General features: G+C 40.5%; 1 protein-coding gene and 1 non-coding gene across 3 annotated transcripts in view; both read left to right on the top strand.

Moving 5' to 3' along the window:
* Positions 1 to 297: 297 nt before the first annotated feature.
* Positions 298 to 21,169, top strand: part of METTL9 (methyltransferase 9, His-X-His N1(pi)-histidine) — a 37,993-nt gene continuing 17,121 nt past the window's right edge. The window contains exons 1-4 of one of the 2 annotated variants that reach the window (XM_074346216.1): positions 298 to 714; positions 11,678 to 11,868; positions 15,574 to 15,783; positions 18,165 to 18,349. In XM_074346216.1, the coding sequence (XP_074202317.1) occupies positions 550 to 714; positions 11,678 to 11,868; positions 15,574 to 15,783; positions 18,165 to 18,349 (751 nt within the window). In that variant the 5' untranslated portion in view covers positions 298 to 549. The remainder of the gene's footprint in view (positions 715 to 11,677; positions 11,869 to 15,573; positions 15,784 to 18,164; positions 18,350 to 21,169) is intronic. The other variant, XM_074346215.1, reaches the window with a different exon arrangement.
* LOC123618580 (U6 spliceosomal RNA) lies at positions 6,944 to 7,050 on the top strand. Its single transcript, XR_006727039.1, has one exon. It is a non-coding gene; the product is annotated as a U6 spliceosomal RNA (small nuclear RNA).

Genomic DNA, 21,169 nt, shown 5'->3' with positions numbered 1-21,169 from the left:
GTGAAAGTCCCGCCGGTGGTGGGGTGGATGACGGGCCCAGAAGCAACGACTAAAGCGAATAAAGACCAGTAGTCCTGCGGACACTACCTTGGAGGGACGAGGAAGCTTCAGTTACCGACTTCGGAATTGATCTTCCCTGACTTAAAAACATTAAAATCATTTCGGCCATTAAAGGAGGCGGGGGCGCCAGGCGGGAGGCGGGGACGCGCTCCTGGCGGATGCGCGCTACCTTTGTCCCGCCTCCCGGCCGGCCGGCTCTTTGGGCGGGCGGAGCGCGCCGCAGCCGCGCGTACGTGTTCCGGCTGGAAACTGGCGCCCGCGGAGGCGGCGTTCCGCGGGCTGAGAGGAAGAGGGAGGCGGGAAGGCTGCGCGCCGCCCGCTCCGCCCCACCCCCCGCCTCGGCCCTGAAGGGCTGGATAGGCAAGTTGGGCGCGATGGCTCGAGCCCGGGTGGCGGCGGCGGCGGCGGCGGCGGTGGCTGGAGGCGGCGGCGCTTCCTCCTCCTCGCTCCGGCGCCGGCGGTGATCCGAGCGAGCGGCCGCGGCCCCCGATGAGACTGTTCGCGGGCTGGCTGTGCCTGAGCCTGGCGTCCGTGTGGCTGGCGCGGAGGATGTGGACGCTGCGGAGCCCGCTCACCCGCTCCCTGTACGTGAACATGACGAGTGGCCCCGGCGGGCCGGCGGCGGCCGCGGGCGGCCGGAAGGAGAACCACCAGGTACGGGGCCGAACTCCGGCCCGGCGTGGCGGGGGCGTGGCGGCCGGCCTTCCCGCGCTCGGCCCTGCTATTGTGCGGGGCGTCGCGGCGACGGTGCCCCCGGGCCTCGCCCCGCCGCCCCGGCCTCTCACAAAGTTTCCCCTTCGTCTTCCCCGCCGGGCGCCCCGTTCGGACGCCCGGCGCCTTTTGTTCCGCGGTGCGAACGGATGACGGCCTCCCCTTCCCCCTCTCGGGCCCCGGCGTAGGCGCCCCGGAGCCCCGCATTGTTCCCGGGTTCCGGGCGGTGATTGCAGGCGCTCGGTCACCTCGGCGTCCGCTCGCGACGCCAGGACCGAGGAACTTTGGGGCCAGTGCGTGGCGACCGGGACCCGTCTGGCACCGGGGCCTGAGACCTAAATGACCAGACCAATCCCACTATCCCGGACAACCGTCATCACCCCTGAGAATCAGAACCGAAAGCCGGTCCCTCTTTTTGTCTGGTTGAATCTCTGAACGTACAAAGGGTCATAAAGAAATACAACTGTGCATCGTGAGCCATTTAACTCTCTGGGCTCGTTCGGGTGACATTTTCCCTAAGCACTTAAAAAATGTGTTTGACAGGTTATCACTCCCATGCAATGGAACCTTCCCCTTCTACCTAAGAGAAATCTCCTTTAAACTTTGGTGTTAGTGTCTGACCCGAGAGATGTAATGAGGAAGATGATGCAAGCTTTTACTGGAAGGGTTGTAAAAACAGAACTGGGCAGGAATGAATTATTTTAAGAGTTGTAGCTGTGGATTGTGAACGATCCAATGTGGCCGGCTGGATAGTCCTTTCATGAGCTTAGTTTTGTGCCACTTAAGTGTGTGCAGGTCAGCTGTAGAATTAAGTGAAATATTTCTTATTTGACCGTAATGTAGTTTGCGGTTAACATTGCATTCATTGAAAACAGACTTTTGAATTCTGCCAGAGTATTGACTTACATAATTGCTAGCATTTATGGTACATTTTGCCTTTCCAGAGAGCAGTAATTAATTACTCCCCATCTTGTGTCTAGTCATTTTCATAGATTTTTCATTTTCCTGTGTTACTTTTCTTATTATGCCAGCTGTTTAGAGAGGTTGCACCCAGGTTGATCTTCTGTGTTTTAATGAAACCAAAGAATTGTCTAAGGTGATAAAGCAGTTCATTCAGAGAAGTAGTATTTACTTTTTATAGCAAATATTTGTAGTGGTCCTTTTTCTGTTTTTAAAGGAAATCATAAATTTCCATTTTTTTGTAATCCCACAGCTGTTGTAATTTGTTAGGTAATCACTGAGTGGACATAAAGTTAGTAGGTGATCTTGAAAAAACCAGATTCTTTGCTATGGATTAATTAGTCATTTTTAGAGTTGTAGTGGTACTGTACAGTTACCAAAATGTTACATATCCATAAGGAACATGGGTAATGGTGTAAAATAATGAATAGAAATGTCATGTTCAGCAATTGGTAGAAATAAGTTTCTGAGTAGAATGAAAAAGAGGCTTATTTCCATCGACATTGAATTACGGGAGTTTCTTGGCTGTAGGTGTTTATTGCACTTGTGATTACCTTTACTGCAGTAGACTTGATCTGTTTTAAGTGCTCATGAAAGAAATGGGCGTGTTTTAAAAAACTGAAAAACTGTTCAACTTGATTTTTATGAATTCTAGGTAGAATTACAGCTGTAGACATAGCCTCAGAATATCTCCTAACAGAGGATACTTTCTAATTGTGTACCTTTTAAAAGCTCAATCTGTTAGGTTCTAAGGAAAACTAATCCTGGTTTCAGATATCTCATTTATTACTTTGTTATGCTCCTGAGATAACGAAGTGTATGTGTACGTTAAAACGTGTGTGTTTTAACCATTTGCACTTAGCAACTTGGCAACTAGTTTCTCCAAAGTGAAGACTAATCAGGTGCTTCCTGAATATTGGGCTGGAGATTGGCTCTTTTCCCTAGAATAATCAATCCAAACATTGTTTTGAGTTGACACATTTGCATTATGAAAGTATTGTCCATGAATAAAGATTAAAATGAGCAAAAGAAATCATGTGTATAGAAACCACAGTGACATAAAGGGGAATAGGAGACTATTCCCCCTGCAAGGTGGCTGAGTTGATGATTTGTTATCTGCTTTATAGTCCAGGATCCTGAGTTCGCCTTATAAACTTTGTTGCTTGTGAAGTAACTTAACAATAATGCGCCCCCCCTGCCCCCGCCCACCACCCAGCTTCAAATTAATAGTTTATACAAGGTCTTCTGGTGTTCATTTGGGTGTGTGGGTTCCAAGCCAGCCACATCTGGTTCTTTTGAGTTGCATGAAAGTAGAGTTATGGATTTGATTGAACCATACTTAGCACAAGTTTTCCTTATGCTTATTTGATTAAGAAATTATGGTGGTGGATCCTGTGTTTAAAAGAGAAATCTTGGGCAATGTTTATTCATTAAAAATAGCTATTTAGTTACTAAAGCTTGGAGAGGCACAAAGGGTCCTTTGAGCTAAAACAGCTCTAAAACCATAGTGGTGGCACTATTTTAATGACTTGATCTGGCATGTTAGCTTCAAAACCGGGATTATGTTTCACTTTGGGCAAGCAGGAAGCAAGGAAGGGCTTCTCTCAGCTTGCAGGCCAAACTGGGCTCACTGACTATTTTGTACAGACTGTGAAGTAAGACTAGTTTTACCCTTTTATATGGTTGCAAAAAGATATATACTATTGTGTAACATGTGAAAATTTCTTACATGAAATTCAAATTTCAGTATCCACAAATAAAGTTTTGCTGGAACAGAGCCACCAAATTCATTTACCTATGGTCTGTGAGCGCTTCCAGCTACGATGGCAGAGTTGCATAGTTGCTGCTTTATGACCTGCAAGCCTAGAATATTTACTATCTGGCTCTTTACAGAAAAAAAGAATTTTCTCCAGAGAAAATTTCCAGCTTCCTTAATCAGCAGCACACTCTTAGTCACAGGTTGCAAGGTGAGTTTAATTTGTTGGGAAGAAATAGAGCCAGGCAGTGAGAAACTAGATATGTGACTTTTCGTTATTGGCTGACCCGGAACTTAACAAAGAAAATAACAACAAAAGCTTTGGATCTAGTCTTTTTGAGGCATTGCATCTAGAAACTTGAAAGGACTCTTAGGCTAAACTAACCAGGTTCTTGATAATAACAGGCATTCAACAGCTTCTCAATTGATGGGAGTGGAAAAAAAAATTGTTGTAGAACTCCCTGGAACCAAGCCAGGACTGTTTTCTCCAGGTCACATACTGCAGAGTATTTTTTATTTTTCCCTAAAGCACAGATAACATTCGATATCAGGAATTAGTAAACTGTAACTTAAAATTGCAGATATATGTATATCTGATTTATTTTTTTCACCTTATATAAATTCAGAACTGTGCTTTGCTACAAGCAATGATGGATTTAGGATACAATTTGGGTTTTTTCCCAAATGAACAAATAGTTGGATATCACAGTCAGAAGTCAAAGGTTGTGCCAGAGGACAGATTTGGTCTCCTTTCCCTCACTTCCCATGTACCTTGTGGAGGTAGACCGAAGCCAGGCATGAGTTAACAGTGCTCAGGGCGATCAGCCAGCCAGCCAGCCAGACACTGATGGATAGGTTCGTGTCCTCCTCTGAACTGCCTTTGAGTCTGGAGGCCTTTGCAGCTGAATACCAAGGAGATTTTGAAAAGGGTTTCTTTCCTTCCTTATAACCTGTGTTGAAACCCTAAACAAGTGTTTGCTTCAGTTTTGCAGAACACTGGGATGCTCTCTTCTGCTGAGTATCCCAGAAGCCTTTACCTTCTTCTCTGAAGGTGCCTTAGGGGACCCTGGTACTTCCAGTAAAAGACAATTTTTGAGAGCATCTGAAGCTTTGTGAAAGTCATAGGATTATAAAGTACTAACAGTGAGTGAGTGTTTGAAATGGAGATTGCCAGTAATTTATTTATTAAATCAAAGCTGAAGCAATTTAATCTGTATAAGTTGTTTCTCTGCATGGACATAAGGGTGTCTTTGTTACTCTGCATGTGGAAGTCTCACATAAAGTGGTTGTTGGTTTAGGTTTGTATCATTTATAGAAAAAGAATGAAGATTTGAATGTTTACTCCTATGCTGTGTTTAGACACGAGAGGGTGTCAGTAATTATGTGTCCAGACTGATACGATCGCACTGGAGAACTCAGAATGTGATTTTTGAATCCTTAGTTGTGGAGGTCAGTGTTGTTAGGCTTGGCCTTACCACCCCCTGTAGTAGGAAAGTTTCTGCTGGGCCCCCTCAGTGGAACCTTTCTGGTTGTTTTTAGTGGTACTGAATGCTTTGGTTACTCATTTCTTTTGAGAATGGCTGGGTGCCCAGACCTACAGTGTGGTTTTTAGGCATTCCCTTGAACTTCAGTTCTCTGACTGGCTTTTGTGGACCTTGGTCAGGAAGGGGAATAAAATCAAGTTATTCTGCTTCTATTAAGTGACAGGCACTTTAAATATATTATCCTCTCTAATCCTTATAACAACTCTTGGAGGTAGGTGGTGCACCCCCATTTTACAGAGAAAGATTGAGGCTAAAAGAGATGAAACTTGCTCATGAGCACAGTTGATGGATGGCAGAGTTGGGTTTGGAACCCCACACTTTCTGGTTTCAAGGCCCAGCTTTTCCCACTGTTTCATGACCTCCCTCCTAGAAGACCTTTTGTTGTCTGAGAGACTGTGAGAGTAGGCAGCCCTCTTTTTATTTTTTATTTTTTATTTTTTTTTGTTAGGCTGCCTTCTTAATAGCATACTGTCCCCATTCTGAGGGACCTTTGCATAGACACTGAAATTATATAGCTGAGTGCAAAAAACCCAGTTGGAGTTTTTGCAGTTTGTGAGTTAGATGAAGATGGGACAGAGGCTCGAAGTTCTGACCTTCATCCAGTTTGTGCTTGCTTTGGTTAAGTTTAATGTTGAAAAAAATCATCTTACCCATGCTGCTACTGACACCAACCAATTCTCTGACACCAACTAGATGTCGTACGATTCATTTCTGTTCTGACACTACCTGGAGTTAACCCAGAGATTTAAGGGTTCCCTCCTACAAGATTGCCCTCACTCCACATACCAGCTCCAAGTTGGGGGTCCACAGTCTACCCATGCTTCTGTCTGACTTGGTTACAAATTCTGGGGTTTCTGCAGCCCCCCCATCAGGTTAGATAATTTGCTGGATCAACTCACAGAGCCCAGGAAAACACTTTACTTATGTTTACTGGTTTACTATAAAGGGTATAACTCAGGAACAGCCAAATGGAACAGATGGATAGGGCAAGGTGTGGGGGTCAGAGGGTGACACAGAGCTTCCATGCCTCGTCCAGGTAAGCCACCCTCCCAGCACATCGATGTGTTCAGACACCTGGAAGCACCCAGAACCCTGTCTTTTAGGGATTTTATGGTGGTTTCATTACCAGGGTGTGATTTATTAAATCTTTGGCCATTGGTGGTTGAACTCAATCTCTAGCTTCTCTCCCCTCCTTGGATGTTAGAGGTGGAGCTGAAAGTTCCACCCTGCCCTCCTGGTTATCTCTGGAGCACACAGAAGGTGCTTTTATCACTCCGGAGTTTCCCCAAGCTTTTTAGGAGCTCTGTGCTGGGAACTGGGGATAAAGAACAAATATTAATTTTTTTTTATGATACCACATTACCTAAAATGAGGAAGTTGTTTTTAAAAATAACTTTATAGTTCCGATTCTACTAATGTGCTCAAGTCCTTTGTATTTTGGGAGAAAAGACTGTTGCATGGTATGTGTTTAACTAGTTGAGGAACTCAGCTAATTTCAGAAAAACTTTTAACTCTATCCCTCAATCTGATAAGCAAATATAATTTTATAGGAAAAATGCATTTCTACTTTAAAGGAATGATCCATCAAACAAGGTTATGTAAAGATTAGGCGATGTTCATGGGTTTAATGAAATCTTTAAGACATGACTTAATACTTCATTATTTTGGTTAATTAATACTGCCAGATACACATTCAAAACTCATGTCTACCTGATTTGGCTGTTTATTATTTGGCTAATTATTAGTATCTTTACAGTCTTGTTGAAAGTAGAGGGAACACTGCTTTTACTGTAACATCTTTTAGAAGAGGTTATGCTTAGTTATCGCATCCTACTTCACCATTAGCATCAGTGGATGACTGCATGGCATAACTCTGGCTTGATGACACTGTTATTTAAAAGATTTCCCTACTGTGCTCGCTTTGGTAGCACATATACTAAAATTGGAACAGTACAGAGAAGGTTAGCATGGCCCCTGCACAAGGATGACACGCAAATTTGTGAAGCATTCCATATTAAAAAAAAAAAAAGACTTCCTTGCTTATTTAGATTGAGCAAAATTCAAGTGAACTTTAAAGGAAGATGCTAATAAGATGCTTTTTCAGACTCTGTGGTCTCCAGCTGAGGAGTCCAGCCCTGCAGTAGGGCTGGCACCCAGTTCTTTAATGTGAACATTTAATGGGCATGATGCTTTGTTCTTGCCCACGCACCTTTGTCTCTGTAGTCTTTGCAGAGCCCATGTTCAAAGAACACCCCTGTTTGAACCCATGTGGGAGCCTACAGACAGCCACCTAGTGTGAGCTCATTACAGCTTTTCACTTAAGCTGGGTTGTCTAGAGAGAGAGGTAGCTCCAGGGGGACGGCCAAATGTTGCAGGGGCTCCTACACTGATTTTCTGTCAACGTCTGAAGGGCAAGGTGACTACTTATTTAAGGCCTGAAGATCCTGGCCAATATCATGACGATATTACTTATTTCTCTTGGTTCTGATTTTTCCCCTCCTCTGGAATGTAAGTTCCTGGAGGCCAGTGAGTCCATTGTTAATTTTCCCTAGACCACTGTTGAGCTGGAGTGGTTAGGAAGCACTTATGAAATTTTCTGGGTAAGCTCACATAGGGGTTCTAAGCAGTGCCGACTTTGCACCCCGGGGCAGTGTCTGGGATGTTTAGGGTTGTCATAACTGGGGGTGGGGGAGTGCTTCTGGCATCTGATGGGGAGTGGCTGGGGATGCCGCTGAACGTCCTCCAGTGCACAAGACAGCCCCCGGATTATGTGCTCCAAATGTCAGTAATTCAGAGGTTGAGAAACCCTGCCCTATAGTAATTTAGTTGTTTTCTAGATCAGATTGTCTTTAGACACATCCAGTCCGGTCTAATTGCGCAGAATAGTCCTGCTTTCTTTTCTAAAAGTGACCCTCAGAGACACATACTGGGTATAGAGTGAAGCAAAGAGAATCTTCTTTGAGAGAAACTCTTATAAAATCATATGAACCTAAAACAGGAGCTTAAATGAGCTGGAAGTGCTCAGAAATGCCAGGTTTCACATTTATTCAGAAGTGATGAGGTGGGAAATGAAAGCTGAGGCGCTTGGCTAGGTGCCTGGTACGGGCAGGTGCCCAGTCCATGTCTTCCTTCATTGCTTGCTGTGCTGATGCAGTTGTGTGGTGGGTGGGTAGCTTAACCACTGTTTGCAGAATTGAGTTTAAGCTAGGCCTTGCAAAAACTTTGGAGTTTTAGAAATTGATGGAAACCTGGTGACAGCTGTCTCCATGGTTATCCTTGTGTTCCCGTTAGGATTTTGCTAGAAACTCTGAATTTTATCTGTTAGACTGCCTTTGATTTTTAAGAATAATTTATTGTTAGACAGATGAACATTTATTGTTCATCTGTGTGTGTGCCAGACACTGAAGTCAGTCATTGTCCCTCACCTTTTATGGAGCTTCCCGTCTACCTGGGAAGATATAGACACTGAACACGCAATTACATACCAGTTTTCAGTTCAGTGGTTATGAATGTTACTGAGGAGACATTAACCAGGTAAACAAGGAGTGGGTTCGGGTGGTGGGAAATGTAGGAGACAGAGCAAATACCATGTGAAACAGCCTTGAGAAAGAGCCTTCCAGAAAAAGAAGAGTAAAGTGTGACATGGTGAGTGGCTGGGTGTAATGCATTGGTAGGGAGTGTCATGAGATGAGGCTGTGGACACAGAATGGACAAACCATGCAGGGCCTTGTAAGCCATATTGATTATTTTGTATGTCAGGACTTCTGTGAAGCAGGGTGGTGACACGATTAGATTTGCATTTAGAAGTTGGCATTTTTAAAGAGGTTTACTTGGTCACTTAAATTTTCAAACCACTTTTAATTTCTGGAAGATCAAAATACCAACTACATTAAGATGTGTGTATATTTTTTTTTTAAATAACAACTTTATCAAGACAAAATTCATGACCATAAAATTGACCATAGAATTCATCTCTGTTTTTGGGAAAATTATCTGTCTTTTTTTATTGTTTAAGAGAGTCACATAGCAACATAATCTCATTGGATCTTTTTAAAAAATTTATATTCACAAGGTTGCATAACCATTGCCACTCTAATTTTAGAACATTTTCATCACTTGATAAATAAACCCCATATCCATTAGCAGACACTCCCCATTGCCTCATCTCCCCACACCCTTGGCAACCACAGTCTACTCTCTGTCTCTGGATCTTCCTATTCTAGGCAGTGCATGGAAATGAAATTGTACAATTTGTGGCATTTTGTGATTGCCTTATTTTACTTGGCATAGTATTTTCAAAGTTCATCCCCGTTGTCTCATGAATCAATACCTCATTCCATTTTATGGTTGAATAATATTCTGTTGTATGGATCAACTACATCTTGTTTATCCATACATCAGTTGACAGACATCGGGGTTGTTTCCACTCTTTGGTAGTTATGGATAGTGCTGCTATGGAGTTGACATTTGTATCATGTAAATGGCAGGAGGAACATGAATTCTAACCTTTACCTTTAAAGAGAAGGGCATTGCGTCTTTTTATTCTTAGCACATTCTGTTCAGTAAGCATTTTCTTTCTGAAAGACTTGTATGGTAGTAAAGGTTCAACCACATGTGTTAATGTTGATGAATTGAGAGAAACGCTATTAAAAAACTTGAGTTTTCCTTTTGGCACTTAAAAGCGTTATTTGCAGTTAACGGTGCCAGTTCTTGCTTAGTTCTGGAAGTCTGAGTCCGTTATTGTTCTGGTTGTCCATTTATAAGTGGATGCCAAGGAATTCTTTGCTTCTCTGTTCCACTTGAATGACTTCTTGTCCACATTAATAGAATGTACCTGATTGCCTATTACCAAGGTGATGGCTTTCATCTTGATTAGTCATTTCAGAGAATTAAAAAAAAAAAGTTAGAATGGCCTCTTATTACAGAGTTCAGAATGTGAACCAGGAGGTCAGGAGTATAATAAAAAATGGTTTATGACCTGCACTGGGGCATAACTTCAGGCACAATGAGTATTAAGAATTAGTTAATGATTAAGCATGAACATTTTCAGACTAAGAAAATTGTAGGCAGTCAATGTAAGAAGCTTCATAGCTTGTCAAGTAGAGTGGGAAAAATAAAAATAGTTTCAAGTTCAAGCAGTTTTAATAACAGTGTTTAATGGTAAATTAACACAGATCAGCCAACAATTGGAAAGATTTAGTTTATTCAGTTCAGGGCACAGGGTTTGTAAAAAGATTGGTTAATCTTTAAAATTTTAATGTGCCTGTTTGCTTCTTTGTGTTGGTTTATAACTGGTTCCTTTCAGTGTTAATGTCAGGAATGTTACCCAAGATTTCATTCAGTATTTAGCAAGTTTAGGATGACTGTAAAATTGGTCCACCAGTTGTGCAAGCAGTTACGGGACACCTACGGTGAATAGTCATATTTGCCGGGGGAAGCAGGTTACTTTTGGCTCCTTATTGGGAGAAATTGATTGTCTCTTAGTAGCTAATAGATTAATAGTAACTAATCTACTCTACAGTTTCATTATGGTACGTAATGGACTTACTTTTATTTATCAGGTCGTGTTAGGGGACTTTATATCATTGCTCTTATTATTATAGGAGTCTCTTGTGTGTCTGGTCCTATATTGAGGATTTGCCTGCGTTATCTTGTTTAATCCTCTCAGTAACCTACCAGGATAGAAACCAGTGACATCTCTGGTCTACAGATGAGTTTACAGAGGCTCAGAGATTAAGTGTCTTGTGCGAGCTTACATAAGGAATGGCTGAGCCAGGACTTGGTATGGCTGACTCTAAAGCTGATGCACCCTGCAGTCCGCCTCCCCGCTTCTCTAGTGTACTAACTCTGACTGAAAATGGGAAACATTTATTATAGAAGATTACATTTCATCTACAGTTGAGGCTCTTGAATTTTTGTTTCAAAAAGTGTGTTCTGTTTAGAGCCTATTCCTGGAAATCTGGTTCTTAGCATGTTACTACTTTGTCTTATTGATTGCAGTATGACCTTAAGTAACTGCTTAATCTTTTTCAAGCACATTTGGCTCCTGTCTGTTAGAATGTTTTATGACCTGGTAAAGCAAACCTCAATATTTCTATAGGGCAGCTTACTCTGGTCACTGGAATGTTAAATTCTGCTGCTCACTCTGCCATTGATTTGTTTGGGGGTTTTGAGTCAAATCATTGCATTGAATGACTTTTCTTATTTTAAAACAAAGTTGATGTTGGTAGTTACTGCCTTCTTATGTTGAATCTCAGTGAGGCAGATGCCATCCGAGCTTTCCTAGATCTCAGGTTGCAGGGGGTATAGTGACAGAAGGGTTGGGCCTGGAGGCGGAGCTCATGGACTGTGGCCTGGCTCTGTCACTACTGAGCTGCATAACTGCCAGCCTTTCCCTCTCCCCTCACTCTCTCCCTACCCTGAGGGTTATGAGAATTAAAGGAGAAATTGTGTGTGAGGAAGTATGTTGTACTTTATAGGTGGCATATGAATATAAGAGATGATGATTATCCTCAGAGTGCCAGGAGATTATAGAATTTGGAAATCTTAGGTTTAATTTAGTCTTCTGTTTTTTGTTTTTGGACTTCTTAGATGATGCTTCAGTTACATGTTTTCATTCTTCTTCTTCTTTTTCTTCTTTTTTTAGTGGTATGTGTGCAACAGAGAGAAATTATGCGAATCACTCCAGGCTGTCTTTGTTCAGAGTTACCTTGATCAAGGAACACAGATCTTCTTAAACAACAGCATTGAGAAATCCGGCTGGCTATTTATCCAATTATATCACTCCTTTGTGTCATCTGTTTTTAGCCTGTTTATGTCTAGAACATCTATCAATGGGTAAGTGAATCTTGGATATTTTTTTCTTTATCCTTAGGTCTAAAAAAAGAAAAGGAAAAAGAAAAGTGACCTTGTTGAGATGTTGACTGCCTCTACAGCTACAGCACTTGTAGTCAGAATCGTTGGTCCAGTGTCTCAGCCTGTGCAGTTATGCTTTTTAAATTCACCGTAACTTGATAAATAGCCTCATTGTTGTGTATTTCTGTGATGGGAATTACAGTGCTTCCCAACTTTGACGTGCACAGGTATCACCTGGGGATCTGGTTAAAATGCACATTCTGAGTCAGAAGGTCTGGGGTGGGACCTGCGATTCTGCATTTTGAACAAGTTCCCAGATGGTGTCTATGCTGCTGCTGACCTATCAGAAAGAAGCAGGATACTTGGAACCAAGCCCTTAACATAGGCTGAAGAGTAAGATCTTTGCTTTAAGCACACTTCCCTGGAGCAAGTCTTTTTGGGAGGGATCTGATTCAGCCCAGCAGTGGATGGTGGCTTGTTCAAGGGTCCTCCATCTGTTCTTACATAATTCTGGGCTCACTAGAATTTTGTGAATTTATTGTGGAATTCTCTATCCCTAGAGTGGTTGATTATCTCATATAAATTTATGGAAAAAGCTCTAGGAATATTTTCATCCTTTCTTGGCCAGATTTTCTAACATCCCCAAAGCCCAAGAATCCAGAACACCAAAGAAAAGCAGCAGGACTCAGTCCTTCAAAAGCCTCTTGGACTGCTTAATACCACTGGCTGGGCCCACTTTTTCTTCCCTTGAGGTTTGGAGCCAGCATCTAATGAGTGTCTGGATCCTCAGTCTATCATCTGGTCCTTAAATATGTTTTCAAGCACCATGAGCCATTTCTCAGGGTATCTTACTTGATTTTCTTCATTGTTGATAGGAAATTGCCTTAAATTTGCTTCAGCAAACAGTTGTTATTTTTGTATTGATAGTTGAGTTTATACAACTTGGTCTGACATTTTGTTTCTAAAATTGGCTGCATTGAATTTCTATTCTATACCATGTATATTTTTGTTGGGAAAGCAGACAAGTCGCCATAGCAGTGACTTTTAACCTTTTTGAGTCCTGTACCTCTTTGAAAGTGGTAAAAGGTAGAAATCCTCTCTTCAGATAGTCCTTACATTCAACATTTTGCATATAATTTGGGGGAGATTTCAAACTCTAAACCACTTAACCCCTACCTCTACCCCACTGGCCCCTGGTTAAAATTACCTGCTCTGGGATTTCACAGTTTGGTCAAAGAGAGGCAATACAATTAATAAATCCCTTTTATTTTAACTTCCCTTATCTACAGCTCTTCTGCTTTTTTTTCCCTTTTGAATAACCCTCATCCTCCCCACCCCCAAACAAAACAAAAATATCTCTTGCCCTGTGTCCGGGCCTCAACTGAAAGCTTAATTTTGAGCTCATTGGTATTTTCCACCCCTGGCAATGGTAGCTTATTACCATGAGTGGCTGTCTCTTATAGAAATAATTACTATGGTAACCTTCTTCAATTAAGAAGATAAGATACTTAATCAGACTTTTATGTGGGAAAGGGGAAGGCCAAGTAGAGAGAGGCTTGACAGGTATTTTCAGAGTTTATTTTATAAGGAAGATATTTTTAAGGAGGTGTACCTCCTCTATGGACTCTAAATCTAGAGGGAACTTAGACTGTGGCCAGAGAACCTAGGATGGTTACTGCACACACACACCAAAAACACATGGACTGCCCTATGCATTGCAGAAAGTCTAACTTTTCTGACCTTGCCTACTAAATGACAGTAGCACCCCCAAGTCATTGCGACCACCCAAAACTCTCCCCACCTATTCTCAGTGCCCCTTAGAGGGCAGAGTCCATCCTGGTTGAGAAATGCTGGGCTCGATGAATTTTGATTTATTTTTTTTGACAGTTTAAATCTTTTTGTGTAGCCTCTGTTGTTCATGATCTTTGGAAATAGGACAGTAGTTCTCTGCCTGGTGCCTTTACACCTGAGCTCTGACCTCAGATGACCTGTAGCTCTAGAATGTTATGATTATCATGTCAAAGGTCATTAGATTCCAAAGAGATAGCTGGAGGAGCATGTTATTTTATAATTGGGAAAGTTTAAGTCATTAACTATTTTGCAATGTACTTTTGGTTCTATGGCAGATCAGCACCAGCATTTGAAATACGCATTCCCCCAAGCCTGTGACCTCCGACCTCTGTCACTTTTCCTTGCTCTGACTCTGGCTTCCGTGTGAAATTTTAAATAGCTGTCTCACTAAGTTCAGATCCTTTTCTCAGATCTTTCTGCAGCCTGTTTTCCTACTAGAAGATAGGAACTACTGAGCTGTAAAACAGCTTGTGTTTTAGGAGGTGTGGTTTTCTCGGGGAGGCAGTTGTAGTGGGTAAAAGTCCCTTTGGCCTTCCCTGCTCCCATTTTAGCGTTTTTGTGGGGCAGAAGATTTACTGCAGATACATTGGTAGATTTGGTTGACCTTCTCCTAAGGCCTTAATGGGAAAGGGGATGGGGAGTTTCATGTGAACTCTGTAATTTTAATTTTTTCCTGAAACTGGTCTCACCAGCTGGGCGCACCAAGTTACACATGTCTTTCCAGTCACTGTGTAACAAACATACTGTGCTTTATGATTATTTCCAGAAAGCAGCAGTACAATGCAGACCTCCCTGCCATTTCCTAGACCAGTGGTTCTCAGACTTTTTCAGGGTCTGAAGAGGAAGCGCCCCAGGAGCTGCTTCAGGCTGCAAAGAAGAGCCTAGGGATGGGCTGGCAGTGGCTCTGACCTCATTTCAGCAGTGCTCTCATTTTACATTATCTATTAAGTAATGTCCACTTCATTTAAAGAAAGGGGTCTGCTGCTTAAAGGAAGTCTGAGAACACCTGCCATATACAAACAAGGGTTTGAGAGCTAGAAAACAAGTTCTAAACAGCGAGTGCATTTTATTTCCCAAGATGGTGCTTCCTGAGACTCGGTTTGATCTGCAGCTGCTTTTCTGAGAGCTCTCTTTCATCTCCATTTTAACCCCTCTCTTTTCAAAGGCATTACTGTGTTTTGGATTTTTTTTTTTGTAGGATTTTAGGAATAATAGGACAAACTGACACAAGTATGAATCTGCTTTCTTAATGCAAATTGACTGATACCACAAGGACCTCTCTTCCTCTTTTCTCTAGTGTCTCTTAAAATATTATCTAGAGCTATTTTTTCTCACTCATTTTTCAGTTTCATACTCTAATGGCTTTTTTTTTTCTATTTGCTTTTTCTGCTTAGTTTTATTGGCTAGTGTTGTGGTCTGATTCTGTGGGTCTGTCATTTTTTTAAACCGATAAACATATTTTCTATTACTCTTTCTATCTCCTTCCTTTGTTGGCTTCAATTCTTCACATTCATCTTTGAATTTCTTGCATATTCTTCCCTTCCCACCTTTTATTCCTCTCCTTTCCCTACTCTTTTTGGGGTATTATTTGCAACCTCAAAGACAGATGATGATATCTGGAGATGTTTTCTAATTTTACTAACTTTACTTTTTAATCATAAATCTTATAAACTATATATTTTAATCATATAATTTATAAAATAAACATTTTGTAGATTCAAAAGGCTGTTGAACTACTTCAGCAGGTTCTAAAGGCTGAGTCACTACTTTGTGTGTATATTGTGGGGGAGTGCTTATGTTGTATAGAGTCATCCATTGTCCTTTTTTCTTTTCCAGGTTGCTAGGAAGAGGCTCAATGTTTGTGTTTTCACCAGATCAGTTTCAGAGACTGCTTAAAATTAATCCAGACTGGAAAACCCATAGACTTCTTGATTTAGGTGCTGGAGATGGAGAAGTCACAAAAATCATGAGCCCTCATTTTGAAGAAATTTATGCCACTGAGCTGTCTGAAACTATGATATGGCAGCTTCAGAAGAAGAAATACAGGTATAATTTGTAGACATGGTTTGGGGTATATTTCTTGGTTTTAGATGTATTTTTTTTTTTTTTGAGATTATTTAAAGGCTATAAAACAGAAACTGTTTTCCATGACGAAGCATTAAAAGAAAATCTTTCTATGTTTTCATAGGAAAAAAATTTTGGCAGCATGTTTACCTTCCTTGGTCTGATTTTACCAAAAAATTAATGTGAAAATTAGTTTACATGATCTGAATGGTAGTTCGTAGATGGTGGAGGAAACAAGGGTGGTGGGGATGGGTTTGGAATCAAATCCACACATACAATTCACATGTGGGTGATCAAAAAGAAATTGTGTATGCATTTTTGACACCAGAGAACCACAATCATTAATATAAATTTGAAAGATGCTTGACTTTAATGCATTATCTGTAGGTATGGGATCTTTCTTAAAAAGAAAAGAAAATACTGTAGTTAAGAATTCTATTTCTCATGTTAATATCCTCTTTATTTTATTTTTTGAATGAAAAAATACTGGAGACCGAAGTGATGACCATTTACTCTCAATCCATCACCGTGGAGCATTTGTTCAAAGACTGATTATCAGGTTCTTTGTCACTGTATATGGAAGGAGCAAGTTCATTGACCTGAATAACATATTAGGAGAGTTTCCAAGGTGTAATTTCTAGTCTGCCAGTGATTTACAGTGTGACCTTGGACAAGTCACTTCTTTCATTTTTCTCATAAGAAGAGGAAAATTCTAATGCCTTGTTAGGATTCCTGGGCTTATGCGTAGTTTGAGTGGGGCTGATAAATTTGTCTTAGCGTGGAACGGAGTTTACAAGTAGAAATCACAAAACAGAAGTGAAGGTGAAGTTGGACTTCTGTAGGTATAGTTTTAACTGTCCCGATACTAAAGCTGTAATTTTCTGTTATGAGCATGTGTTTCTGTCTTTCAAAATTACCAACATGGAAACTACCTATCTGTGAATAACTCTGAGATGGATTTAGTAAGATTATTCTAGATGAAAACATGCTGATGATGTTTGACTTCTGCTTCATTGTACATAGGCCTAAGATTTTGTTGTTGTTTTTTAAAATCAGGTATGTAATTTGTTTTTTGTAAATTTATGAATTTAAATTGGCTGTTTGACTAAGGCATTAATATACAAATAGTCTTTCTTTAGTTGTTCATTCCATCAAAAAGGAAATTGATGACTTTTTTATCCAGAAAGTAGAATCTTCTCTCTAGTTTGAGCTAAATCAGTTTCTAAAATCATCACTGCAGTCGTCATGCCAGTACAAAAGAGTGATTTGGGAGCTCTAATACCCTACTTATTTCAAGCAACAAAGGAGTCTGACTAGACCCGTGATGTTTGTCAGAGTGTTGTTTTGGAGGAAGGCTTTAGTTTTTAAAAAATCTAGATTGAAAAGAAGATGCAGCTGGGTGGTTTGTGTTCCTTTTTATTCTGCTATACAAAAATGCTCTAAGATGTCATCATACTAATGAGTTTTCCTAAACAGCTCTCATTATGCTTTTAGAATTTTCTAAGATACCTCTACTGTATCTGCTTAGCATGATCAAAGAGTTGTTTACCAAAGGTGCTTTTTCTGGTTTCCTCTTCCTCCTGTCTATCATAACATGCCTCAGGAGTTATGATAGGAGTGAGTAATTTATAAAATTGCCTTAAAGGCGTGGCTAACAAAGACTCTTTGATATAAGCACTCCTCCCCTCTGTGAGTAAAACTTCGTAAGGGCCTAGAAATGTTCTTAGGGAGAGAGAAGAGGGGAAGGAATGAGGAAGAGAGAGTGCGATATTGAGGGCTCAGAATGGTGTGTTAACAATGCTCTCCACTTACTGTTTTAATAGGATGTCCTGTGCTTTATCTTTTTCTATATAATTATTTAGATATGAAGACTCAAGAGTATGAAATAGTATCTCTCTCCTGGGAACAGAGATTTGCTCAAGAGATCATTGGTTGTAAATGGAAATTATCTTATACCACTCCTAGCCAGTCTTAAAAATAGGACCCTAGGAATAGAAAACATGAATATATGATGTATTCTATGATTACATTCCAATGAATGTAGAAAGTAGGATTCTTTGTTCAAGAATTTGATGCCCTAGTTTCTTAAGCATTTTTATCACCTTAGATCTTCACACTTATTAAACATGTTAGTTCTTATAAAGGAAATTTTATATGTTTTGAGGTTTGGAAATAGCTGAAATGCTAAATTTAAAGAAATAAGTTGCTTACTTTTGCCTTGCTATTTTATTATTGCAAATATAAATTATAAATGAAGATTTTGAACTTACTTTGATTTAGAAGACAAAATTAGAACCTTTACTGGCATCTAATTATTTTAAAAGATGTCTTTAAGGGGGTTTGTATCTTTCTGGTTTTTCCAGAGTGCTTGGCATAAATGAATGGCAGAATACGGGGTTCCAGTATGATGTCATCAGCTGCTTGAATTTGCTGGACCGCTGCGATCAGCCCCTGACTTTGTTAAAAGATATCAGAAGTGTCTTGGAGCCAACTAGAGGCAGGGTCATCCTTGCTCTGGTCTTACCCTTTCATCCCTACGTGGAAAACGGTAAGTGTGGTCACCCACTTACTGGCCTGTTATCCAGCATTGACGTTTATTGATATTTGTGATTCTGGGCTGTGCACAATTAGACATGGTCTTGTATTTCTCAGAATAGCCTGGAATTTAACAGAATACAGTTAACCCCTGTAAAATATCACCTTGGTTTTAATGTTCATCTCAGTGTGGCTTTTATAGAACTCTAGTACACCCTTTGCAGTGGTAATAATTAATACTCAGCTGGATCTGTCTGCTGGAGATTGAAACCTAAAATGTGTCCATATTTCCTGCTTTTAAATGGAGCCTGAACCATTAATTTTTTAGCTTATGAGCTGAGTCAAGGAATAAATGATGTCTTTTAATCTATCTGTATATACCTGCCAAATGTCATAGCTGTTAAGTATTTTACATCTCTTGTCCCAGACTCTAAAATGATAAATGCTGTTGTTACCCGTTTTTTCCTTTTGAAGACCATTTATGTCCCAGCATGTATCATTTCTTTGTGTGACATGTGGTTTCTTGATTCCATGTCTTGCTCTTCAGCAATACTGAATGAAGAATATCTCAGAAGAAATGGTTTGATTTCATATTGCTTCATATTTACTGTGACTTTAGGCCAAAAGTCACATTTATTCACGCTTGGTTTTAGTTTATGTGGTTTGCAATTTAGGTCATGTTGAAAGTTAACGACTTTAAGCCTCTTTTGCATTTTCGTAAGTTATTGTACAGTAATGTAAAAATTATTTGTTATATAAGTAATACATGTTAATACTTTAAAATCTTTACTTTTTCTCTTTTACTGCCTTGTTCAGTTTGGGTTCAGAAACTGTAAGAGCTTGCAGACATTTTTGAGAAATCCACTAATGTTTTGCAAGTATCATAGTTATCAGATATCTGTGAAAATCTGTGTCTTAAGGACTAATGCTCATGTTTGCTTATAACCCGGGGTTTGTGTCGCCACTCACTTGCTCCTTCATTTCTTCTTGTCCTTATTTTTTCCCCCTCAGGTTTTGGTCTGTTCTGATTTAATGCTTAACGTTTACCAAATGGTTTTAGATTTGTGTTGATGGTGGGGAAAATGAAGAATTCTTTAGACATAGGTGGGTGGGAAGGAGAACAGATAAGCAGATGTCCCCTCCCCCATCTGACTTCTCCATGTTTACATTCCTGTGTTGAATCCTTTGTCATGGTAAAGAGCGAAACTGCTTTTTGTGTGAGTGCCCATATAGCACATACACATGTTGTACAGGGAAAAACCTAGTAAATGTCGTCCTTGATAATTCAGCAGCCCGACCTTGTTTCGGTGCTGCTCCCTGTGTAATTAAACCTCGGCTCTGTCTCGCTGCATTGCAATCACTAGTCATCAGGTTGTAAGGCCCAGGCTTCCTGCGTCCTGTTGGGCAACCACACGATGGAACTTTAATGCTGCTTCCTGGCATAGCAGGAGGTGGAAGAGCAAGAGAAGAAATGTCAGTCTAACCACGATTTTATTTCCTTGTGTTGCTGACATAAAAATTGAGAGGAAGTTAAACTGGACAAGAGGGCAATCGCCAGTAAAGACTGAAAACAAGCTCCTTGATTGTGGATGCACAGAGTTGACTATTGAATCCAGTGAAGCTGATGTTTGACATACAAGCAAACCTGAGACATGAAACCTTGTTGCTATGGGTGACCTCTAGTGACCTTTAAGTTTTGTAGACTGCTTGTGGCACTCTATTTGTGCTTTCCTTGTCTGAGTCGTTAATTAGATCCTGATGATTTCCATGTGACACTGTGTAAGGGCTGTGAGGGGCAGAGTGATCTTGCTGTGTGCGGTCATGAATACCGGGCTGTTTTAGGGCTTTCTGAGTATACTTTGCATACTTGGCTCAATTAATTTTTTTTAACCAAAGCAGTTGTAGATGAAATAATTACTTGTGTAATTTTTTTGATTTGTCTTGAAATTGAACCGCAGTGATTTTGTTGGCATAGGTTAAATTGGGGAAAAAAATGCAAAATGTATCTTTCTAATTTCAGTCTGCTTGGTTTACTGACCAAGTTCTGGTGAGGGGCTGTTAAATCTAGTGAGAATTGTTTTAAGTATCAAAGAAGGGGAAAGTATGTAATGAAAAGAAGAATTATGTTGCAGTAATGGAAACAGTGATGTTTAATTTTTTTAAATTGTAATTTTTATAAAAAGGTAACTCATGGTTCAAAAAAAAAGAGTTCAAGCAGCTTGCAAGAGAATATATAATGAGACGTTTCTCATCCACTCCAGTTCCACAGTCTTATTCAGCTTTCTTGAAAATTCTTCTAAAGATCGTCTATGCAAATACAAGTATATGTGTACGTGAAAAAACGGATTCCATAATTAAAGCCCATTATAAATACTTGTGTTGCCCTTTTCTGCTTAAGTATACCTAGGAAATTATTCCTTACCAGCATGTAAGTATCTACGCCCTTGTCTGGACGTAAGTGGTGTGTTGGAGCTGGTTTTACTGGCTCGTGACAGCTGATTGTTAATTATATTGGGAGGAACTTAGTGAACTGGTTGTTAAACTTGGCCATTATTGAAATTGACCATGATGAGTACCTACACCACGGAAATTGGCAGACTCCACAAATAGCCTCTCCCTTCTGGCTGGTTGGTAAACATTTACCAGCACACTGCGGGACATACGGTAACTTGACTTGAGGAGGCCCCTGTTGACATACTTTTAGATACTGGCAGTTTGCTTTATAAATTATAGTGAAATGAACACTGTTAGGCAAGTCTTTACACACCTGCAAGTAGGTAGTAGGATGCTTTTTCAAGAAACAGAAGGAGCAACTAAAAGTAGCTTTTGAAAA

The sequence above is a fragment of the Camelus bactrianus genome, chromosome 18 (genome assembly GCF_048773025.1).
Source record: "Camelus bactrianus isolate YW-2024 breed Bactrian camel chromosome 18, ASM4877302v1, whole genome shotgun sequence".
Classification (NCBI taxonomy): Eukaryota; Metazoa; Chordata; class Mammalia; order Artiodactyla; family Camelidae; genus Camelus; species Camelus bactrianus.
The sequence above is the reverse complement of the archived record's forward strand: the minus strand, read 5'-3'. Positions and strand labels throughout refer to the sequence as shown.